This window comes from Temnothorax curvispinosus, unplaced genomic scaffold, assembly GCF_003070985.1.
Source record: "Temnothorax curvispinosus isolate PA1 unplaced genomic scaffold, ASM307098v1 QBEX01002414.1, whole genome shotgun sequence".
NCBI lineage: Eukaryota > Metazoa > Arthropoda > Insecta > Hymenoptera > Formicidae > Temnothorax > Temnothorax curvispinosus.
The window spans coordinates 22867-47909 of NW_020212194.1; the positions used below are offsets into that span (position 1 = coordinate 22867).

The window sequence follows — 25043 nt, forward strand, 5'->3', positions numbered from 1 at the left end:
ATAAATTATCCTTTTCACGAACCCTAATCTATCAATATTGGTGACTTCGAGGAAATCCTTGTGGAAATAATGAATCTGAAGTACTGTGATGATAACGAAAAATGTTGGCGTCAACAATCTCACAAACAGGACTTTGATCTCGTAAGTTTCCAACCCAATGTCCATTTGCCTGAAATGAGAAAAAAAGAACATAGACGAGTTTACTGGAAAATCTAAATGTCTAACAAATGAGATATAATAATTAAATAGTCATTACTCACAAATCTTGATCTATACCGAGATACTCCCAATATTTTGGGAAGTTCTGAAATTGGTAGGTGTAAACGAGGATCAGCATGACCATCGAATATCCAATGACAGTTACCCAAAATATGTACATCATTCTTCTCCATGCTATCCACGATATCTGAAATTTTACAATTCAATATTTATGATGCATTAATAAGCTTCTATAATAATAAGAGCCGATTTCACAGTCTCCAATTTGATCCTCCGATTAAACTCACTCTGCATCTCTTTCTAACTGCCCCCCTTAGAAAGAGACGAAGAGTGAGTTTAATCGGAGGATCAAGTTAATCGGAGACTGTGAAATCGGCCCTAAGTCCTATTAACAAATCTCGTAAAAACATGCATAAATCAATATAACACCTGGAATGTAATGACGAAGATGAGGAATAGCGACATGTAAACGATTCTGAACATAGTCATGCGTTCGCCCGTAATGCCGCAGATGAACAGCATGATTGCTACGACGGCAATCCAGAATCTCGTCAATAGGTCTTGCAATAGTTTTCCGACATCTTTCATAAATTTGCTCTTGATTTCCGGTGCCTCGTGACTCATGGCGGTTGTGGCCGTCGAGACAGATACGTGTAACGGCGCTACCATGTCTCTCAGAGCAGAAGATCGTCGCTGTTGCTTTCGTTCTGCCATGTACTGCCTCATAGTGATCCAAAACATTGATATGAATAAGCACTGTAAATGAATAAATTAATTGTTAAATAATATTTTAAGGTATATATAATACCTAACAGTTTCTGAATGTGTTAATTTACTTCTGAACGAATTTAGATTTTCTTATTCGCAGGAGATATTAATATGTACCTTAACTATAAGATGCCAGCGGCCGAGTTCGTCGGCTTTGCTGAAACCAATTTCAGAGATCTTTACGCCGCTTACTACTCTCGGCAATTCTTCATCGGTCAGATCCATACTGTATATATATTGTCCGAGAAGTAAGAGGGTCGCATAGAACACGATGAAGGGAGAGCACTTCATCATGGAAGCACGTTTATTGGGAACCATCCATAGAATAAGTGCCCACAAAAGCAGGACGAATGTTGTCCAGCTGTGATACATTATGCTCCACGTCTAAAAAATAATTTGAAAAAATAATTGATTTGTTTGTTTGTTTGTAATTTGTATTCTATGATACTTACCATCATTATTATGTTCGTAGCAAGATATGATGAATTTACTATTAATTGGAAGATCGAATACACTGCCATAATTATTTGCTCAACGACGCCCGGCGTTTCATCAGGCGTTCCTAATTCATAAAAATCATTAATTAACCGCTTTGCATAAGACAGTTTATCGTATGTTTTTTTTTTTCGCCATTACCTTCACTGAGACTCTGCATCTGTATGTTATCGTCCTGCTGACCATCTTGATTGACGATGATACTTCCGGTAGTGGAATCCTGAAGAAGCCCCGCTCTTCCAGATCCAAATCGCATTAGCTAAACAATAAATGAAATATTTTACTTTTTAAATACTTTTTTTTTAATAGTAGTTTTATAAAACTATTTTATTCTATAAACTTTTTATCACTACGTTTCTCACATTATGCTAAATTAATATTTTTCTACTTTCCTATGACTATAGCAAACTTCATGCAAAATGTATGAAACACATGCATTTACCTTCACCAGTTTATTAATGTCAGCTAAAATTTCGTCAACAATGATGATTGCGTGTGTGAAAATTATGTGCGAAGTTAATATTGCAACTGCACGCCAGATTATTTGCTCGAATAGAATTTCGAGCCATTTAGCGAAATTTATTTGTATCACATGCAGAAGTGTGGCGTATATTGTTAGTGAATATTTGATTAATCATGCATATTCATTGGTATACGTACAGGTGTTCGTTCGTCGATCGTTGCTAACGATGAATCTACGACCGGCTTCTAAAACAATGGCAAACTAAACATAGCAGCATCCAAACGGAAAACGGTTTTGTTCAACGTTAAACAACAACTGCACATCTGGAAGGCGACAGCAAATAAGAACATGGACAGTATTTAAAAAAACAGGCGAAACAGTTTTTTACAAAAGATTAATTCTCGGAGAGAACTTGTTAGATACAGATTGCTGATAAATAAAGCTGCACAACTAATGTTAATAACTTCTACACAATCAATATTAATTATAACATTGTTATAATATATATTTTATATAAATTAAGGAAAATAATAAATAAAATTAGATCTAATTAATAGGAATTGAGGAGAGAAAATTATGAAAAATATTACAATAAATAATTATAAAAATATATAAAAATATTAAAAGAATAAAAGATTAAACAGTTGTTATTAGGAAATTAAGAAATTGAAAGACTTTAATGATAATTTTTACTGAAAATGTTAATATAACGAAAATTTAATTATATTGTACAAAATAAATGCAGTTAAGATACAGTAAATTCCAAAAATGCATAAACAGTATACTTAAAAATTTAACAATTTGGAAAGTTTTGAGAAATTAGTAAAGTTTTTACTAAAATGCATAACAATTAAATGTGCATAACAATTACAAAATAAGCTAGAAATAAAAAATTTCATATAAATTTTTGGCATCCAATGCGGTACATATCAGTAAGACATGAATCTGAAATAAAATACAGCTGAGAACAAAGGTAAAAAGTTGCGAAATTATACAAATATGTAGAAATATCAACAATAATCGGCTCTCATATGGAACGAGTCCTTACACGAGCCTTACGTCGCGCTGATTGCCATCTTTGCGAAGGTGTCCTGCGTCTGATGGACACGTGCCTAGACAATGGAGTGTCCAGGTTCTCCAGTCTGCCGCTTAATCGTTTTTCTTCCTTAGCCTGTAACGCCTCGTTAGTACAAGCAAGATATTTTCAACAGAACTTTCCACGAATAAAAAGCGACAGAATCGCCAAAATTTATATACCTAAAGTTTAAAATTAAAATATTCGCGAAATTTTCCAGATACCGGAGAGTTTTCTTAAATTGTGAAAACTGAACAACGCTTTTGTTTTTTTATTTATTAAAAAGTAATTTTTTAGAATACGAAATATATATTTATTATGTTTTATATATATATATATACATATATAAAACATAATAAATTGTTATCGGTAAATTAATATACTATTATGAAGATATCTTTGTAATTTTACAAAAAGTATGACTGGTTCAATAGTTGACGATTTTATTTTTATGGTTCATTTAATAAGCATTAGTATTAACGACTTCAGATACATTTAAATTAGTTCAAAGACCTTGTTAGGCGATCAGCTGTTATTTGCAGTGTTAATGTTAATTACCCCTTATCCACAAGTGGGTTAATTGCGCTCTATGCGACAGGCTGATAGCATATATAGCTTAGGATAATGAAGTCTCCAAGTTTTAAAAGCAGCTTCAATAAGGAAAAGTGTTGTTTGATATACTATTTCTAATAATTTAGTATATTGTGTAGACTACATAAAGAGATATCGAACCCCATCACTATTCTATAATATACCTTAATCTTATTAATCACAACTCCAAATGTTCAATTTAGATAATATACGAAAAAATGTCCTGTTCTACAGAAATTACTTATATCCAATTATTTTTCTTTTAATATAAAAATAATGCAATTGCGTTAATAATATAACAATTAAAATAACTAACGTAAGGAACTTGGTACTAAAATTCTAGACAATGAAATATATGGTACAAAAACTAATCTCTAATATTAGCTAGCAATACCCTTATACATATGTATATTATACTATTCTAATTTCCTTAATAATTAATTATATCGATTTATAATTTCTAAATTTTTAGAATTTTTACATTGAATAGAAATATATATGTAAACTTACCGGTTTACTACTGAGAAATTGCGCCTGCAATGCGAGGATGTAGTAGAGCCAGAACAATCTCAAAGCATATCCGTAAATCAACCAATCGGCATCATCTGTATACTCCACATCTCTCGGGTCGGTGCAATTGGTATGATAAACTGCAGTCAGGGCCAGGTAGCGCGACCAAGTACCAGATACCGGAATGATCTCCTGCGGCCATTCGTTCTGGTAGGCGAGCAACATAACGATGTGAACGATCACGATGACCATGATGATCCTGCAGATCACGGCAAATCCTTTGCGCAGTTCTCTGTTGCATGCCCAGCACGTAGCGGCGCCGAGGAACACCAGGAAGTAGAAAGCCGCCTCTATCGATGGCTTCAAGGCCGCGACACAGCATAATGACGCCAGGACAACGTAGGTACCGATACTTCCCAGGAAATTGATTATCTGAATCGTGGATGTGCGTAGGCGTGAGTTATCTTAAGTTATCTTTGGTCAGATATTGATTTTTTTTGTGCAAAAATGTAGCTCAAATATGTAGTTTAAGCTAGAGTCGATCTAGATTGAATGACTTGGACAATAGAAATGGTATTTTTTGCATATTTATATTAATTATTGCATCTAGTTTTCCGTTTTGTTTTAAACATCGTTTTGCGCAGTACGAGACTATAATTACCTTTGTAGTATTGTCATCAGTTTTCTGTTGTTGAGGATTATTTTCCTGATGAAGAGCAGCTTCCTCCTCTTCGTCGCTGATACGTCTTTGTGTAAGGAAACGAGATATAAAATATATGGCAAGTACGGTGGGTAAGACTATGAATTCTGGCGCCAGCCAGTAAAATACTTCCCATACAGATGCGCTATCTAATCTGACAAGGCCTATGTGCCTGAAGAGCTTCTCCATAAACTCGCCTAAAAATATATTGTTGAGTTGTATTTAGGATTAAAATTAGTTTTGATTAAGAATTCTATATGGCTTTTGAGTATTTTAAAATTTTTTATTTTACATTCTATATAATCTTGATCGAATGTGTTATCATATGACATCCAAAAATATTATGTATGCAAGTGCAATTATATATGGCATTCATTAGGACAATAATTCCAAGCTTTGTTTTAAGTGTAACATAATATTTAGAATAGAGTGTTGCTTACAGTTTTGTAGAAAGTATCCGTACGGCGGTAGTGACAAAAGAACAATGTGAAAGGTGATCTGTGATATGGCTACAAGAAGAGCTAGACAAATGCAAATCTTCAGGTATATCCCCGTGTGGCCTGTCATGGTTTTGTGCGTCGGTATTGGAACCATCGGAGAATAAAGCATAAGTGCCAAATAGACGATCGACAATCCCGTTGGTCGCCATATCGTACCTATAACATTGAAACCCATCCTTATGATGTAGTTTAATTGTTCTTATAGTATTTCAATATAAGTTGCTTTCCATTTACATCAAAACTTAGATAATTCCCACACAGCACAGGATATTTTGAGGGACATTTGTGCATCCGCTGGATATCCACCGGATATTAAATATCCACTGGATATCCACCGGTTATTGAGATATCCCACTTTATCTGTAGGACGTCCTTCAGATAAAGTGTGCTGTGTGGGTTCTCACTTGTGACGTCATAACTCAGCTGAATGCACGTTCTTTTTGCATGCTGGCAAGTGAGATTCAATTGAGTTTTTACCCACAATCGAGAGACCGTGCTTTAATGAGTGTAAATATATATAATAAATAGATTTGTTGTGTTGTGTTATGCTTAATAAAACTTGCCAGTCAGGCCGTTTAACTATACCGAATTATTTCATCACTGGCGAATAACTTTTATTGAATATATAATAAATAGACTCACATTTTAAAAGAGTGAGATTATGAACCTGTATTGTTATGCGATAGCTTTGTCACCAAAATAAGCAGGTATATAAGTACAAAATGACGTATCTTATCTGATTGTGCAAAATACATAACTGAGTGACTCACAATCAGTATCACTTGAGTGTAAATGGAAAGCAACTATTAGTTAGTCGAGTTTTTGCTCTACCACGAGAAATTTTAGAATTTTAGAAATTTTGATAGCAACTTTTTTAGAAAAAGATTTAGATATTAAATATGAGAAGTATAGAAATCCGATAAATACTAATATGTTTGGAATACTAATATGTTTTGTTATAAGAAAATTGGTGTAATATATTTTTATTTAAATTAGAGTATTTAGAGATTATTAGAGAGATTTATGGAGTGTTTGTTATTATGCTATTTTAATTATTTTATTAAGTAAGTTACTCCACTTATAAAGTAGGTTACTCCACTTTCATTTTAAAGGCTTCTTAGAGAAGACCTTCCCTCGATAAGACATTATAACAGCTCACATAAACCACATAAAGCTGCGTATTTCTACGTTTGTGAAAAGGTCACTTATTATGATGGGATTTTCCTAGGAAATGACATTTCAACCCCTCCAAGTATTTCGTCAAGACCTTTGCTTTTTATATTATTGATCCATATATCTATATTCTAAAATATATTCTAAAGATCTTTTAATTTAAAAGATCAAGTATTCTAATATTTCGCTTCTCCAAAATTTCCGTAAATATGTATATGTAACTTGATATATTATGTTATTAAATAAACACCCGGTATATTGCCAGAACATACACATATGTGCTGGTAATTAATGCGAATCGTAGGAACTTAGTCTGTCGACGATAATTACTTTCGCGTCATGGAACGTTACAAATGTTTCACAAACTAACTGTTTGCTCGCTGATCGCTGATCTAAAAATACATTGTAACATGTTAAAATTTACGTTATTTGAACTTTTCAAACATTCGTAGGAATACTGTATTCTGTATTATTTTCAGGCGCCACCTCTAGCTAGCAGCTTAGTCATCCTATTCGTGGCACGTGTTATATTTGCACGACACACATAAATAACGACATTGTGTTGCTGCCAAGTGAAGCTCATCACAAACGTGCACGATTTCGCTAATTATTTCAACAACTGTAGACATTTTATAAATTAAAATAATATTTTCGTGCACATATTAATGTAATGTACACTAATATTCATTTTTTCTGTAATAATATTTAATTTATAACTCTTGCTTTAATTTATTATTCTTTTACGTCTTTAATATTTCTGGCAAATTACTGCAATTCTCTCTCTCTCTCTCTCTTTCTCTCTCTCTCTCTCTCTCTCTCTCTCTCTCTCTCTCTCTTGCTTTAAATATTAATACACCATTATATATCTGTTAAATTAATAACCAATTATACAACTATTAAGGAACTATTAAGGAATTGTATGAGCTAGTTATCGATTCTTCTACGTTGTTGCAACGATATTAACGAATTTTTATTCGCGAAGTAAATGGTCGAAATGTAAAGCATTAATTACTTGCGTAAAGTTTTAACGATTCACATGCGCAATAATGATTGTAGCAAAAACGTTACATTGTATCTCTGCTATCATAAATCTTCTTTTTTTTTTTAAGAAGGTCAAAGTTTCAAGCCTATGGAAGATTCTATATCACGAAACTGGCTTCGAAAATAGAGAGATCGCACACACGAAATTTTAATATTCTTTAAACGTTTTTATAGAATATAACATTTATAATTATGCAGAATAATAAATTATACTTCCTATATTGTGCGTAACTTTTTTACATTATATGTCGTTACATTTAATTAGTAAAATATTGAATATATTTGTACAATGTATTTAAATAAACAAATAAGTGTATAAATTTTTATTATTTCGATAATATTGTTAGATGATTATTAATGTAAAAAAAAATTAGCTAAATTTATTGAAAAATAAAAATATATAAAATTATAATATTATATTATTTTTATATAATATCTCAGCATATATAATTTATCGTTATTTTAGATTTTGTCATAATTATTTATTTATCACATTTTTATTCAAAGAATGAGCAGAAATTTACAAAATATTGTAATAAATTATGATGTTTTGTGTACACATCTAATAAAAAATTTATTTTAACAAGCTTAATTGAAGTATAAATATCCTTTTGATAATAGAACTCTTAGAACTCATTTTTTACGTTTACGTGTGATATGTTTGATATGTTGAAGTCGAATGTTTGTTTAGACAAAGTTAGCAAGTCTTGCCCTCGTCTGATACGGATATACCAGTCAAGCGCCTGTTTCCTAATTTTAGAATACTCTTCGAGCCGCTTAAACACGTTCCCTAAAACAACGTATCCATGTCCATGTGGATTTTATCGAAAATATATCTGTTCTATTCATTTGTCTTTTCACACATTTTATATTGCATATTTATTTAGATTATTTAATTATTGCAACGATTATAGAAATACAAGTATATAAATTGGCATTAATTGAATTAGTTTAAATATTTAGAAAAATGTGTATATTTAAATTAATTTATATAAATTATTTAACTTAGATTTTTGAATATATTTTTCGAATAATCTATTTTGGGGTTCATTACTTTTTATTTTTTTAAATATTTAATCAATAAAATACGTCGTATAATGTTTCGCAAGATAAAACTGTTGAAAATGATTAATAAAATTTATACTTAACCAAATCGTTTTTTGCATAATGTTTAAACAATACGGAATATAAAGAGAAATAATAATGGCGATGTATATTGCGATACATATTGTGAATAATCTCATCTGTAGTGAATATATGAGATAACGCATTGATAAACAATGACGGCATTATTTCTCGCCGATAATAGAGGGATTAATATATGTATAAATAAAATAATTTATTTGATTAAATTGATTAACGTATTATTTTTTTTATTTAAAAGTTTAACAATTGATGTTTAAAATATATTATAGATAATTAAAATATAATAAGCGGAAAAATAAAATGGTATGCAAAATATAAGCAGTAAACACGTAATTATCAGACGAAGTTACATATCGTGAAACGTTGCTATTTCCTCTGCTATCAATTAGCATAATACTGAATATGGTTATGCAAAGTGTAGGCAGTCAATCCAAGATTCCTCTATACGCAACTCTCGCTTATTTCTAGTCATTCTGATACAAACGGTGATAAATTAGCATTTCGTGTCTTTATTGCTTTACAACTGCCCACCAACAAGCTAAAGTTATTATTCGATTAAGAAAATGGTGTCGATTACAGTTATGATATCACCGATGAATTTATTATGCCAAAGATTTTAAAGAGATGTTTTCGTATTACAATCAATTTTTTAAGAAAGATACTCTCATTTAGTTTTAATTATATGCATGTTTTACAACAGATATATTTTTAATAAATACATTATAACAATATTGTAGCAATAAAGAAATTTTAATTTTAAAATAACATTTCTAAAATCTTTAGAAATAATAAAGATACTAAGCAAAATATTAGAGAGAAATTAATATTTATAGAAGAAGAAAAAGTACAAAATTAAACTTGTTTTATTTTTCATATGTCATTTATTCCTTTTTAATTGTTTTTTTTTTAGTAAAAAATTACAAAAATTTTTGTAGGGAATATTTCACGTTTGCAAATTTATAAAAATCAGTAATTCTAAACTGGTTGATCTGGCCGATATAAATCCATAAAAAATGCAATAGTTACATAAGATCGTGTAAATCTCATGTGAGAAAATATTTTATCTTATCTTTAGTCGCTTCTATCATTTTAAAGTCATCAAAATACGCATGAACCATTTATTGATTGTAAGATATAAGCGAAAAAAGAAACAGAATAGAGAAAGAGTCATGCAAATGGGACTTACATCCGGCTAAGATGACTGGTAGAACAACCCTGAGAAGGGCTACGTTCAACCAATATTTCGTCATGCCTTGAGCTGTCTGGATGGCCTTTCACTCTGAAACAAAGAAAATAGGGACATGATGATCGGCTGTACACCTGAGAGCATTTGTCAAATTTCTCTATGATTGCAAACTCTTCAGCATCAACAAGAAAACGCTATCGGAGTCCAACCACAATGCTTCTGCTATGCCCTTCGCTTTACGATTGCGTTGACCCTTTAAGACCTGAAAATTTTTTTTCATAAACCGGTTTTCATCGCCGTGTTCCACATGACATGTTCTTCAAGCCATCGTAGCCATAGTATGAACTGCGTTTGAAGTTACTTGAAGTTATTTATACACAACATGAGAAATTTTCTTAACTTTATGTAACAGCACGCAATTAATAATTATGATAATAGTTTAAGGTAAATGTACCAACGCCTGGACACGTACCTATGCCTGGACATTTTCATTATTTTAGTCCTTTAAATAAGTTATAACGCGAATTAAAATCAAAGAATCAAAGCTAAATATATTTCTTGTAAATATTTTTCTTGTATTATATTTTTATCTTTGATTTTAATTCGCGTTATACTTATTTAAAAACTAAAATGATAAAGATGTTAAGACATTAGGTCTTAATTAAGTGTCCTGGCATTTACCTTATATTGATAATAATTACAGTTTACAGTCATTCTATTGTTAATAAACGCAACTTTGACAGTTTTATCAGTTATTTGGCTAGTGCCTAGTGTAACAGGACGCGACTAAGTAGTCGGGACTGAATGGCAGCTGAAAGTTACCGAAATGACTTGCCATTAAACAATTCTGGGAATGAGAGCGAGTATGTTTTTGGTCGTGAGAGGATTCAACAAAAAGAGGCGCGCCCACCTTAATTACGGGCCAATTACATAGGGACGACATCGTTGAGAGGTGCGCCGGTTACGCTTTTATCGCATGAAGATGTGAACGCGAATGGTGTATGCGGCAGAAAGAGGGAAAAACACATGACGTTGCGTGACGATATATTATTTCACCATGGGCGATATCAATCAACTTCGTTTTATAATTCTACCATGCAATCTGACAACAGTCTTTATGGTGTAATACGTGAAAAAGAAAAGAAAATAGAAAAAGTAAATCACTATAGAATAAATATGGTGATTAAAAGCAGCGTTAATTGTTTTTATTATTAATTGCAATATATAATTTGATTTTATTTGTATAATTTAGAAATATATTTTTAAAATAAACCTAAATAATATAAACTAATTTATTTTTTATATCTTTTAAAAATTGAACGATTTTTTAGTCTTGTGATGTAGCAGTATCATTTCCTTAAATAACAATTTAATAATAATCTTCTACAATAATTTGAGAATAATTCTCTGTAATGATTTAATATAATTATCTATAAAGATAATTTTAAAGAAAAGACCAATACCGAATATTTTTGGATTTATTCGCGCTTTTAAACGTTGAATAACGTTGTAATATCAGTTTGAATCAGTGACAAATTTTATTGTTAATTTTTTTAATTATTGCGAGAACTTTTTACTTTTATGTTCTTTGACAATGTGTTTGACTTCTGTCACAGGCTTTTATTTAATACACTCTCGTTTGCGCTTGTTTTACTCTATTATTTTATTATATTATTTTAATCATCAAAACATTGCAATTGTTATTTTATTATTCCTTTCTCCTATTTATTTTGTAATTATGTATCTTTTTTTCTATTTTTACATTACATTTTAATTGCTAAAAAAATATAACATAAGTAAAAATTTTTATATTATTCTTTTAAATAAATTTGTATTTTATCAAGAGACACGGTAGTGTCTCGCGCCAAGTACACGCGAAGCGAGACCGCACTCTTTTACGCGACGCGACGAGTTGCGAGCACTCGATATTTTAAACTAACACCTTGTTATGCTCGTTATTTGGTCGTTGATCTTTTCTCTTAAGTTTTGCTTAGATCGGGCGTTTAATTCCTCTTTAATATATAAGGGAAGTTCTATCTGCAAAGTATATTTTTTGAGAAGATATTATAATTACAATAGATCTATAATTTATCTAACTTTTATAATATGGCCTACTTATGAAATAGAGAAAATAAATTAATAAAGATAGCATAAAATATTACTAATTTAACACAGTATAAATTTAAGATTTCTTATGATTCTTTTATGAAAGAAAAAGTATATTATCGAATACTGCCAAAGATAACATGTAAGGTGCGTCTAACGGCTTTACTTATTGGATTGCGTATAGAAGACGAATTGTGGGTGGAGCAACGTTCCCTGATAAATAATACACAATGATTGACAACGGCATATATACCGTGCATGATTCATGTACAAATATAACAGTTTTCTTATCAGGATATTGAAGTCGCTTGATAACCTCTCTATATACATTTCTTGATGCGCAAATTTTGAAAGTACTTCTTCTTAAGAACTTTGAGATCTTACGTATATGTAAATAAAATACTCATTGAATATCTACACGTAATTCTCGCATGTATTACGTGTGTGGTATTTTAATTAGTCATCTGACTTGACTCTGCCTGAATCGTAAATACTCCAAGTATGCTAATCAATTATGCAAATGTATAGATTTATTAAAATTTTGAATGGCATGCTGTTTTTTTATTTACTTAAAACGTCTAAAGAATTTTACAGTCATGTATTTAATCAATGCCATATATGTTATTGTACATATATTAATATATGTAATAAAAATTTTATTAAATACAATTTATTATATTATTTAACATAATGTTGTAATATTATTCGTGTAGTAATAGGTTATTTAAACTTAATTTTCGTGGATACAATAGCATAAATTATTATATGTAAAACAAATTCTAACCGGTCAAATAAGCATATAACGAATTATCGTGCTGTTGAAGAAATCGTCGACATCTATTGTCACCATCATTGATTACGCATCACCAATAATCATCTCTGCCTGTTCAAAGTGTGATTTAATAAGCAGAGTTATTTTTAATCAATGCTAAGTAAATGTTCGCTTGAATGTAATAGTATATGAACAAAAAATGTGAACTATTCATTGTCACGCATATCTTAATTTGTTATTAATATCTTTTGATATTTATTTCAATTATTTCTTAATTGTTATCTCCTGATACAGAAGACCATGTTTTGATTGAAATTCGTGGTACGTATAGTAATATAATACAAAATGTGCAAGTTGCGTGCCGAGTTGACGTGTTCTGTGTACAGATACGTATCGCGCACCATAACGAGGGATTAATCAAGAGATTGCATCACATTTAAAGAATAAATTGTGCTATAAAACATTGCACTAGATTTTTTTACGTTTTTGATGATTGCGATAAATTATCTCGATGTCTAAAACTATTACTCAACTTGTAAAATGCAGTATAAAAATTACGAAACTTTCTTGCAGATTGGTTCTTTTCATCATTTTTTTGAAGCAGTTTGAAGAAATATATTAGAGATACTAAAATAGATTTTCCAGGAAATTGCGGGCAGATATTCATTAATTAATTGACTGTTCAACTTCTCTGACGTGCGTAGCTGCACGCTAATCCTAAATGATATTAATTATCGTAATATAGTTCGAGTATCACTGTGCAACTATATAAATAAGATGAGAATAAGAAATGAATTATATAAAGCTTTAGAGCAACAAAATAAAAGGTAAAATTACTTTATTACTCATTAATAAATAATCCAATCAAAATAAAGCATAAGGTTTAATATATTCACAGTGATTAGTGAGATTGCGATAACATAGTTTTGAATCTTCTTGTATTTCTTGTTATCTGGCAAGCACAGACAATGAGTACATAATATGTGTGCATGAGAAGTCTTGTATACTTGTGCGATAATGTTAAATAAAACTAAAGTGTAATATCTTATTCTAAATTATTTTCATCAATATTTATATGCACCGTTATAATTATATATTATAACATGTATAATTACATAAATATAACAAACTTTGCATTATATAAATAATCTACCGTAATAGTGAATGAATTTTTAAACTTTACTTACTTTTTACTTAGTTATAATTATTTGTATTACATAAATTTAAAAGTTAAAAGTTTCTAAATTTGTCTTTTATCTATTTTATTGAGAAATTTTTCGCTTATTTTTAAAGATAAAGTGTAAACATAAAAAACCTGACCGTATTATACTGAAAAATATTAACTACTATTTCAGTTGTAAAAAAAATTTCGTAGAAATTTTGTTCACGCACAGCTATTTTTATTTTACATATGAGATCTGAGTCAACACAGCATCGCAAACTACCGTCCTTGGTCACGGCATATACATTCGCAGTGGCTCACGCTTCCGTTTACTGTAATTGTTGCCGGTTGCCGACAATGCTGATACTACGCGATAACGCAATCCTACACCTACAATGAGTATTCTACTAACTTTGCCATTAACGTTCTTTATATAACTTTTTTTTATATATATTACCAATCTTACAAACTTATTATCAAACTCATTCATTGAATTCTATTCATTATATACAGATCAAAATTAAAGCCACGATTATAAGTTCATTTACTTAATTCCATTCATAATTTAAAACTCGATTTGCAAGCATCGAAGAAATCTTGTCAACAGGTTTGTGACTGGAAGAGGAAACTCCAAGTCTGATGCAAACTATTTTATTTGAAATTATTGACAACGCATATATACAATCTTTCAAGTCATGCTTTTTTCCCTGATATTTCTAGATATTATACATCTATTAATTAAAAAAAAACAATCTCTTTGACAGCTCAATCAAAACACGCTCTCGCGATGCCTTCCAAGCAATCTTCCTTCATCGAAGATCTGCTTTCATGACATCAAAGATCAATAAATACCGAAGCAAGAATTGCCAAACGTTCCGCAGTTATTTCTGCGTTGCAGGCCTCGACGTAAAATTATTGTAGTGGAAAACGAAGCGTACCTTATACGAGCACGCTCAAACACCGTTTCGGAGCATCCCCCTTCAAGAACGTTCTCCCAGCTGTTCTCAGACCGATCGAACTTCGAAGGGAGCAACATGCGCTTCCCGGCATGCACGCTTTTCAGCAATCACGAGAGCAATGCACCATCACCATTAGCGATATCCTCTCAACGACAAACTCATCGCGTTCACGGCGCACTCAATTACCGCGTAATTCCTCGTGACTTTATGAATGATAGCACTCACGTACGTCCACGTGTCATCTCTATTATAAAATCGACGGATCGTCGACCGACCCTGAATTCTCTCTTTTACATATACGACTACAGCCGACTTCGGCCGACCACCGACGTCTGATGATCGACGCCGGTTTGCCACCGACTGATTTGGCCGTTCGGGGAAGCCTAGCCAAGGCTGACTCCGATATCCGCATCTACTCGGCAAAGTAGTGTGCATGCGCGATAACTTTGTGCGTCATCGACGCTATATATCTCATAATGCGATATTCTTTCTTCCTCGCCGTTCAATACAATTAATCGTAATTTAATTTAAAAGAACATTTTTCTTCGCTTTTCTTTCTTCTTTACGTATTTAATGTATATATTATCGTGTGATGACGATGAAGAAATCGTCGTGTGAATTTTACAGCGGTACATGTTTTAGAACTGTACTATCATAATGGCGGGCGGATATGAGTTTATAAATGATGGAATGTTAAATATATATGTTTTTTTTTGCATTTTATTAATTTATTACAAAGTAAATGAAGCAGTTTTTGAATGATAATATCACGGTCTTCAAAGAGATGGCGCTTGATGCTTCTTTCTGCTCGTGTTATCGAATCGAATCATATATGCTACGTTATATCAGCTCTATACGTGATACAAGTTCCTTTATAAGATTGATACATATAAGTAATGTACAATTATACATAGTTTTATATACAATAATAAATATGAAATCTATAGATCAAATAAAAGCATAAATTCATTATTCGAAATATCAGTCTTTCGTATCAAGATTGTCGCTCAGACGTCCAACTGTTTCATCATGTAATGGAAAACCGCTAGTATCGAGAAGCTAAATCCCAATGGTACGCAAGTCGCCTTAATCCACGCCCATGCACTGCAAATATGCACATTTTAACATTAATGAATTTATAAACTCAGCCGTGTCACTAAAAGATTATTTGTCCAGATAAAGACGTAAGTAAGTAAGTAAAATAGATGAAGATGGATAAAATTACATCAAAGAATATATTTTTAATCTACCTTGCCAGCGTATTGCAATTTTTACGTTTACTTTACATTTATGTTTATTCAGCAGTCTTTTCATTTGCGCAATCATAGCATAAAACAATCAAGAATATAAATGGTGTCTGGAAAAATAACACAAATTGTAACTGTGCGCAGGAAAGCCTATAAAGCTATCGAAGCGTGTAAAAATATTTATAGGCAACTTCATATACATCATCTAATGTTACTCAATTAAGTAATTAATCATTATTGTGATAACTACGCCTCTCAAATTATGCAAAGATAATTGTCAACGTACAGTTTGTAATTAATAAAAGAGAGCGCAACGTAGCACTATAGGCTCGAAGAAGGGAACAAATTAGTAACATTAAGGTCACATCGATAATATTAAATTACTCGTAAGGATTATCTGATATAGTAAATGGCTCCGTTGGAAGAATTCCGCTATCGTAAATTATTACAGGCACAAGTGGAATATCATCGCTATCCGTTTTGATCTGTTCAATCTTGAAAACCACAGCTTCACCGCTAACTACCTACGAAAAAAAAAAAGATTTAAAATTAGCGGAAAGGTGTCTTGAGTATATCAAAATGCATTAAGACATTTAAATAATAATAATAATATGATAATAAATTATAAGTAAAAAAATGTTGTCTAACAGATTCTTTTTCAAATGTGCGTGAAACACAAATAGATAATAAATGAAGTATCGTATAATTTCATGTATTTTTATTACTTTTCCAAATGCTGTATGGTGATCGTCTAGCCAAGGTGTTGCTATAGTAGTAATGAAAAATTGGCAACCGTTGGTATTCTTTCCAGCGTTTGCCATGCTGACGAACAGTGGCCCGCTGTGTTTCACCTCAAAAGTTTCATCGTCGAAATATTTGCCATAGATACTAATAGAACCGGTACCATCGCCATTTTCGACGTCACCACCTGTAACACACGCGTAATTACGCGTAATAAATCTAATTGATAATTTAATTGGTGCAATATTTAATAAATAAATCATTTCTAATCAAAAGTGCAAAAGCGTAACCTTGAATCATGAACTTTTTTATCACGCGATGGAATTTCGTCCCTGCATATTTTTTCCCGGCTACACCGGTGGTAGCAAAAGTGATAAAGTTTTTCACCGTTTTTGGCGCAATATCGCCGAACAGGCCAATAACAATCCTGCCGACTGGATGATTATCAATCATGATATCAAAGTATATTTGATCGGTGACTCTGAATGTTTCTGCCTAAAATAGAAATTTTTTTAAAGAAATTTTTTATTTACTTATCTTCTATGCATTGCATAACAAATATTTGTTACAAATAAGAATAAAACCATGTTTGATGTCAATCAATATCAATATAGATATTAAAATTAAACAATATCGTTGGAAAGATACTGAAAAATCTAGTATAAATAGGCATCTTAAAATGTCCTCTACACAGATAAGTACAAATATCATATATTTCCACTCATACATTAAAACTCTGAAATTGAAAACATCTCTTTTTATGAGCATTGTTTCGTCAATCCATAATCTTTGTTTGAGAATATACTGGTGGTGTGTTAATATGAAATTGTACTATACATATATTGACACTTCGAGATTAGTAATATTAAGACTGTTTAGTTATCGAAACTGATCACCTTCAATGATTTCAAATAATATAAATGCAACTATGTAGGATAAATTAATTGGATAAACATTGTCTAATCTTGTATTGTAACGTATTAAGAGCAAATCTGCTTAAAATATCTTTGTTATAACATTTTAACGAAATGTTTTCGGACTTATGTTTATACAATTTTTTTTTCTTATTTCTACTTTAAAATATACTGGCAAAATTTTACATAACATTACGCAACGAGCCAGATATTAAGTTTTATTTTTTAAAAATTACTATATATTATATTTTATTCTATAAGTATATGAATTGAGTTCGACTGCAACGCAAAAAGTTTTGATTTTATTTAGACACTCTACGCTTATGTTTCCAGATAGAACGCATATCTAAAAGACGTCATAAAGACGTTTTTAAGATGTCTTTTAGAGACACGTAAGTCTAAAAGTTACCTTGAATATGTCTTTACAATGTCTTTTGGACATGTGTGCTATCTGAGTTTCTAGTATTTATGAAAAGTTCTCGAATGTGTTGCAAATCTTATTGATACTATTTGAATGTGTTTTGAATATTGTAATTGTTTGAAGCTAGCAGAAGTGATACAGAATAGAGATTATTAATTTAATTTGTATTCGCACGATTTACAGTGAGTTGCATTTAAAATGACATATACATTTGCAGAAGAGTTATTCTCATGCAAAGCCACATGAACATATGCGTCTATATCGAAGCGACCAAAAGAAACCTTACGACGTATAAAGGTAACGCGCGTCTGACCTATTACTATTTTATCTATTTATTTCTACTTTTTATGTATAAAGCGATTTCTTAAGTTTCAAATTAGATAACTTATCATAAAATAACGTCCAAGTTTTATCATGTCGATACTAATACGATGGATATAGAATTTTTATTATTAAATTCACAAAATAATGCTTTTTTGATCAAATTACCCGAAAAGATATCTGCAATAAAAATTCGGTGTAGCCCAATATATAGTATTTTGCGATAAATCAGATTTTTTAAATTTTATAAGAATGCGTGCAATGTAAAGAGTTAATATCGAAATGTCATGAAAATGTTTAGTCGCAATTTGACACAAAATATTGTATAGGTAAAAAAGATAGAAGGTCTTTTATAATAAACAATTAATTTCTACGTTAGTTATCAACGGTATCAAAAAAGCAATTACGGTTAGGGAAGATATAGTAAAATCGTCTTAAGCACACAGCAAACGGTACCTTAATGATCGAGGCAATAGTCACGAGAACGACGATCGTCAATAGGCACTTCATACTTTTACGATTCTGTCCCAAACGCCCTGAGATAATACGGATGTTACGGCTTCAATTTTTTAATCGGTTATCAAGACGATCACACGTTTGCGACGCAACGGTATAAGAACGATGCAAGAAGGATGTGCAGAAGCCGCGTGTCTGCCCGCGATTTGCGCCGTCGTCGAGAGCTGCGTCGGCGCTCTAAATTGAATAAAGTATAGCCGTACATTAATGGGCCAGTTGCAGTAACGAATTCTTGCAATAACATTTCAAGTTTATAGATAATTATGTAACTTAAAAATAAATTAAATATAAATTAAATAGAACAAAAGATTCTGACATTTACTATTTTCTTCGTATAATAATTTCGGAAAATCTTTTTATATATAGAACTCTGTAGGTATATAAATTATAAAAGCCATAATGTAATAAACAAAATAAATTTTATATTATATAATTTTTTTCTTTACTTAATTAAGTAGTTTTGTAGCTCTAAGAAAAAGTAAAGAAACATTCTCATTTTTATTAATTTAATTTACAGAATTGTTTAACAAAATAATTTATTAATTTTGAAAAAAAATTAAACTGATCTCTATATTATATAGAGTATAGACTAAGATCCCTAATTCAAACGTCAGTGATTATAGAACATAATTTCTATCGAAAGAGAAATAGTTTCTGCTTCGACTGCTTTTTTTCATATCATCAATCAGAATTTGATATTTCACCTCTTGATGTTTCAACTTTTGAATATCAATTCGACGTTACTAAACATATACATTTAGCTTTATTTAGTTTTACATCGACGGTTGACGTGTGTTTTGACGTGTGTCGAATATACTACATAAATAAAAGTCTCTGTTTAGCATTACATATGTTATCTGTTTAGCTATTGTCCTTCTAGAATCTTGAACAGTATGTATCCATTTCGAACTGAATTCGCTACGATTGTAACGGATTCGGCAATCCCCGGACCCTCGATCGAGTGGTTCCGTTACTCCCGATCACCGATCGTGCCGCGTATTATAAAAGCTGTGTGTATTCCGCTGTTAAGAACAGTTCCAACGAAAATGTACAACGGCAGACAGCTACGAACAAAGCACACGAAATGGGTGACGTTGACGACGATGGCGATCGTCGTCTTCGTCGTTGATGCAACTATTGTCGTAAATCCTGAAATAGAAGAAGCAGTGGCTTACGGTAGTGAGATCGATCAACCGGTATATAGAAATGATCTGCAGAAACGAGTCATTTACGAAGGGGATCAAGTGTGGAGGATCTACAAGCATAACGATTCCGTGAACGAATTGGTACAGCATTACGACGAATACGGTTGTACGTAATAAATAATAAATTTATATTAAAACACATAATTTTACGTCTAATTCGAAATAGATATGTATTGTTAAGGATTAGAAGGAAAAACAGCTAAACAAAGCCCTTTTTTTAAATATAGCATATTCGATATGGTCGAACGAACCGTCGACTGCCGATATCTTCATAAGAAGTTATATGCTTGATAACGTCGAATCGATTCTGAAAGATTGCGGGATTAACTATCAAGTTTTGATTGATGATGTGCAAGAGGCGATTGAAGAAGAGAATACTCCTCTTTCAATGGAAATGCAAGAAGAGCTTGAAGGACGCAAAGGTTTGAGGCTTTTATTATATCAATTAAACTTAATAATTTCTTAACTGATATACTATAAAATCATTCAGCGATATAATTTTAGAAAAAAATAAAAATAAGAAATTTTTAAAGGGGGATTTTTAAATTTAAATAGTAATAATAATATTATTAATATTAATGTAAAGTGACATTTATTGGTATATTTGAGCATCGCTGAATGTTTTTATTAATTTTCATTGAGGGCTTACACGAGATTAATCGCTGCTTATTGTTTATGCTTCGACATCGCTCTTTATCATTTATCTTCACTTTTTGACACTCTCATTAATAATATAAAAGAACCAACCACCTTATAATTAGACTTGTTGACACTGACACTCATGAAAGTCACGGAAGAAGCTATTGTTCGATAGTTACTTTAGTCGGTCATAGCAAAGGAAGCTAATGAAAACGAGTCGATAATCCTTATTCGGAAATACATTCGAAAGTGATTCGTTACAAGTTACGGGTTGTTATTAATTTTAGACTAAACTAATTTAAATAATCTTTATTTATTTGATTTCTTATTTATTAAAAAATGCGAACTAAATAATTAAAATAAATCTTTTAAAAATTAGTGCTGATAATATCATTCTATTATTTCATTGTTTCATCTTATCTGTAATAATTGAGACATCATGTATAGCGCACAGTAAACTTACGTAGGTCAAATGTTGTGTGTGTATGTGAAAACTCAGTAGATATGTCCTAACACTGATGTAAACATACTTGATAAAATTCTTGTCTATTATACTTACGAGTTTAAGACAATTCGAAGAGTTCTAGTTCAGTCTAATATTTATATAGTAAAGATTATCAGTACATTTTATTATCATTTATATGTCACTATGTCATCGTTGGAAAATTGTGCCGTTGATACAATACGTGTATGTGTATGCGTGTGAGAACTATCGTAAAAATCATAGACTGGAATACATATATTTTCTAAAAAGGAATTAATGCCTTAGTTAATTGTGTCAAATTATTATTTGATTCTATTCAAAGGGAAACAGTTGGAAACGAATCGAGGTTATCGGCCTCGAGTGAATCCCATTTGGTAACCCGGTTCCGATTCAATGCTGTTTAACAGTTATACTTTACTTGTGAGGCGTGTATAAAATACACGCGTAGTCTTCGCACGTACAGGCGTTCCGCGACGTTTCGACGGTTTTTTTTTACGGTCGTTTGCATAGTCGTTCGATCTGATTTCGATGCCGTTATTCAGGACGGGCTCGACGAGGCTTGGTTTTCGATTCGTGCGAGAAATTATTAGAGCTTTGCAAACAGTCAGTATTGTTCTGAAAAGTCGGAAAGTCGTTGGAACGCAAATTAGGGTGTTGGAATAATTAAAGTATAAGCGTTTGGGAATTATTGTAACGGCCGCATCGCTTCCGTCACCGAAGTGAGGTTTTCAGTAATTTTTTAGCTCGTTACGTTTGGTGGTGGCAGGGAGTCAGAAGTAGGTATCCACGTCCTCGTCCTCTTCGTTATCCCGCTAGTGTACATGGTGTAGGTGGTCCTTGGCGTTTTAGGGGTGAGCTTTATCAGACGTGCATAATCCGCTTCGTCGATTCAGTGAGATGTATCAAATGTACATAATATAAAGTATATTAAATATTATATTTTATAAAATGATAGTTGAAAAAACGAAATGCCATGCTTGCTTCTGTATTGCGTCGAGAGCTGAATCTGCGAAGCGGTTGTTATACAGGCGCACGAGAGCACGGAACGTGCAATCTCTGAATAATCTTGAAGGTATATCCGTCAGGTCATCGAATGGAGTGGACTAGTTATCATCGCCTCGATGACATTCACGGCTACTTGAATTATCTTGCGGAAACTTATCCCGATGTATGCTCCATTCAGACCATCGGTAATTCCATCGAGGGTCGGCCTCTCAAGGTATCGTTCACGTCTAATTTTAACATCTGTATTTTTGATACTGATGAGAAGTTCGAGTGTTAAAAATCTTACGAATGTTTAAGGTTCTAAGAATCAGTAACGGTAAGACGAACGCACCTGCGATATGGATCGACGGCGGTATTCATGCCAGGGAATGGATTTCACCGGCAGCTGTGACTTATATCATTGACTTTTTGGTTGAAAACAGCGAAAGCTTGGAAACGGACTATTACATCCTGCCGGTCGTGAATCCAGACGGATACGAGCATACGTTTATTTCCGATCGTTTATGGAGGAAGAACAGAAGGAAAGGCGTCAATTGCGCGGGCATAGATTTGAACAGAAACTTTGGCTATCGCTGGGGTGGAAAGGGAACTAGCAGAAATATGTGTCACGACACGTACCCAGGCAACAAACCGTTTTCCGAGCCAGAAACTGACGCCATTCGCAATTTCTTCGAGAACAGTTTAGCAGATTTCAAAGTTAGTTAATAAATTTTGTGCGTAGTAATTAGCCAATTTTTATTTACTTTGTTGAGATTTCTTGCATTCGCGTTGCTTTTGAAAAATACATCGAGTTGCACATACGTCAAGTTATAATAATGCTACCGAAAACTATTTTTAAATTAACATTTTAAACATAATAGTTACTAATAGCTAGACTATATAAAATTTTTAATTCAAAATACTTTACAAAAATATACAAATATATATACATTAGAGTGTTTTACATATATCAATCAAAATTCATGGACAATCCAATTTTACATATCTTTATTATTAAATTTTGAAATATTTCACACTATGGCACTCCATTACTTTCCTCTTGCAGGCGTATTTGTCTTTTCATTCGTACGGACAGTACATACTCTACCCCTGGGGATATGACCAGCGTCTGCCACCTGATTACCGCGATCTTGACTCAGTAGGGCGACAAGCAGCTGAAGCCATGAAGAAGGCAGCAGGTGATAATACAGTGTACACTGTCGGGAATAGCGCTATAACGTTGTATCCTGCCGCTGGCGGTTCTGACGACTGGGCCAAGGCTTTGCTCAAGATCAAGTACGCATTCACGATCGAACTGCGAGACACTGGCAGATACGGCTTCATACTTCCAGCTCGTTACATTATTCCGACGGCCAAGGAAGCGCTTGCCGCAATACAAACAATCACAGAAGTTGTTAAGAAGTCGTAATTGGATTGCCGACTGTGCGTGTAAAACTGATTGAAAAATTTTGCATAGGTCTTTTAGCCAGTTGATTTATACTTCTGTATTTTATATACTGTATGAAAACCTGAAAAAATCCTTAACTTTCAACATTCGCCGTTACTAAGCGTACATTATCTTTATATTATCAATGTGTGATTTGACCATGTCGACTATGCTATATAAAGAAAAAACTCTATTTATCTATTTGGTAAGATTTTGTATAGGATTTGTATATTATGCAGAATTGCTTTTCTTTGCGATACTTTATAAATATATCCCTATATATAAAAATTTTAATTAAACTTTAAAAACAACTCTTTACGTAGTACAATAATTTTACATCTGTTGCATTTAAATTTATCTGCTAAAAGATATAAATTGGAGATATATTTAATTCTATTTGTGTTTTATTAAATCTTGAATATTCCGTGAAGATATAATGTATCTTCGCACAAGTTTAAATTTTGGTTTAATTTCCATAATATTTTTGGTTTCTTAACAATTATTTATTTTGTATCAATGTTAATTATTGGATTCTAGAACGGTTTTTATTCTATATATATTATAACATTTAACTACTTAGAATATTATATATTAAAATTTGTATTGTATATTAGCAAGTGTCAAATACATATTTAAGATTAAATGAAACAAGTATATATTTAATAACTGTTTATGACTGTTATCTGTTAAATAAAATAAGAATATACGAATAGCGATACTTTTTGCCATATAAATGTTTCCTTATCCAATCAAATTACTACTTAAATTAGTACTTAAATTAATTTTTATTTCATGTAATTTCGGAATAAAAAATATCATTATTCATTTATGCTGCATATTTATTTACGTTGAATAATATGTAATATATAATAATTCGTCATCGGTATACAGTGATACGTCGTCAATATTGCTGTTATTAATAACTACCAATTTTCTGAGCAATCCAATCATTGAATTTAGACACTCTGGTGTACACGGATGGCGCGCCTGGAGTACCGCATGGAATTATACCCCAAGATACTATTCCAGTGAGCACCGGCTTTTGTCCATTGTACGAGACTAGAGGACCACCGGAATCACCCTAAAAGTGGTATTAAAGATTTTGATTAAATCGCCACGTTAATAGGCGACGTTACTCTGTTACAGTGATTTACTAAATTTATTGAACGTCTGGAACACTTACACTGCATGCGGAGATTTCATCGTACAATGGCCCAGTGCAGACATTGGTTTCATGAACGGGAGAAGATCCAGTCAA

General features: G+C 31.9%; 4 protein-coding genes across 6 annotated transcripts in view; 1 reads left to right on the forward strand and 3 right to left on the reverse strand.

Moving 5' to 3' along the window:
- LOC112451614 (piezo-type mechanosensitive ion channel component) overlaps nucleotides 1-14935 on the reverse strand; it is a 30765-nt gene extending 15830 nt beyond the window's left edge. The window contains exons 1-13 of the mRNA XM_025011341.1: nucleotides 14846-14935; nucleotides 9868-9960; nucleotides 5262-5477; nucleotides 4783-5018; nucleotides 4122-4553; nucleotides 2994-3125; nucleotides 2143-2190; nucleotides 1624-1741; nucleotides 1440-1549; nucleotides 1105-1371; nucleotides 649-975; nucleotides 261-406; nucleotides 21-169 (exon numbers count right to left, since the gene is read on the reverse strand). Of these exons, the coding sequence (XP_024867109.1) occupies nucleotides 21-169; nucleotides 261-406; nucleotides 649-975; nucleotides 1105-1371; nucleotides 1440-1549; nucleotides 1624-1741; nucleotides 2143-2190; nucleotides 2994-3125; nucleotides 4122-4553; nucleotides 4783-5018; nucleotides 5262-5477; nucleotides 9868-9931 (2245 nt within the window). The 5' untranslated portion in view covers nucleotides 9932-9960; nucleotides 14846-14935. The remainder of the gene's footprint in view (nucleotides 1-20; nucleotides 170-260; nucleotides 407-648; nucleotides 976-1104; nucleotides 1372-1439; nucleotides 1550-1623; nucleotides 1742-2142; nucleotides 2191-2993; nucleotides 3126-4121; nucleotides 4554-4782; nucleotides 5019-5261; nucleotides 5478-9867; nucleotides 9961-14845) is intronic.
- Nucleotides 14936-15585: 650 nt separating this feature from the next.
- LOC112451616 (peptidyl-prolyl cis-trans isomerase, rhodopsin-specific isozyme-like) lies at nucleotides 15586-19158 on the reverse strand. 2 transcript variants are annotated; one of them, XM_025011342.1, is made up of 5 exons: nucleotides 18967-19158; nucleotides 17145-17349; nucleotides 16839-17041; nucleotides 16498-16637; nucleotides 15586-15970 (listed from the first exon to the last, which is right to left on the reverse strand). In XM_025011342.1, the coding sequence occupies exons 1-5, from the start codon at nucleotides 19018-19020 to the stop codon at nucleotides 15874-15876; spliced, it is 699 nt and encodes a 232-aa protein (XP_024867110.1). In that variant the 5' UTR covers nucleotides 19021-19158; the 3' UTR covers nucleotides 15586-15873. The 2 variants fall into 2 exon arrangements, 1 of the variants encoding a protein (XP_024867110.1); XR_003040390.1 differs by having other exon boundaries at nucleotides 15881-15970; nucleotides 16117-16637.
- Nucleotides 19159-20051: 893 nt separating this feature from the next.
- Nucleotides 20052-24059, forward strand: LOC112451617 (carboxypeptidase B-like). 2 transcript variants are annotated; one of them, XM_025011343.1, is made up of 6 exons: nucleotides 20052-20337; nucleotides 20459-20653; nucleotides 22098-22205; nucleotides 22440-22573; nucleotides 22657-23055; nucleotides 23405-24059. In XM_025011343.1, the coding sequence occupies exons 1-6, from the start codon at nucleotides 20073-20075 to the stop codon at nucleotides 23765-23767; spliced, it is 1464 nt and encodes a 487-aa protein (XP_024867111.1). In that variant the 5' UTR covers nucleotides 20052-20072; the 3' UTR covers nucleotides 23768-24059. The 2 variants fall into 2 exon arrangements, with proteins under 2 accessions (XP_024867111.1, XP_024867112.1); XM_025011344.1 differs by lacking the exon at nucleotides 22098-22205.
- Nucleotides 24060-24700: 641 nt separating this feature from the next.
- Nucleotides 24701-25040, reverse strand: LOC112451618 (thrombin-like enzyme bhalternin; the record flags this gene model as incomplete). Its single annotated transcript, XM_025011346.1, has 2 exons — nucleotides 24701-24866; nucleotides 24969-25040. Coding segments are annotated over 2 exons (237 nt in total), but the record flags the coding sequence as incomplete, so codon positions are not given.
- Between the last annotated feature and the right edge of the window lie 3 nt (nucleotides 25041-25043).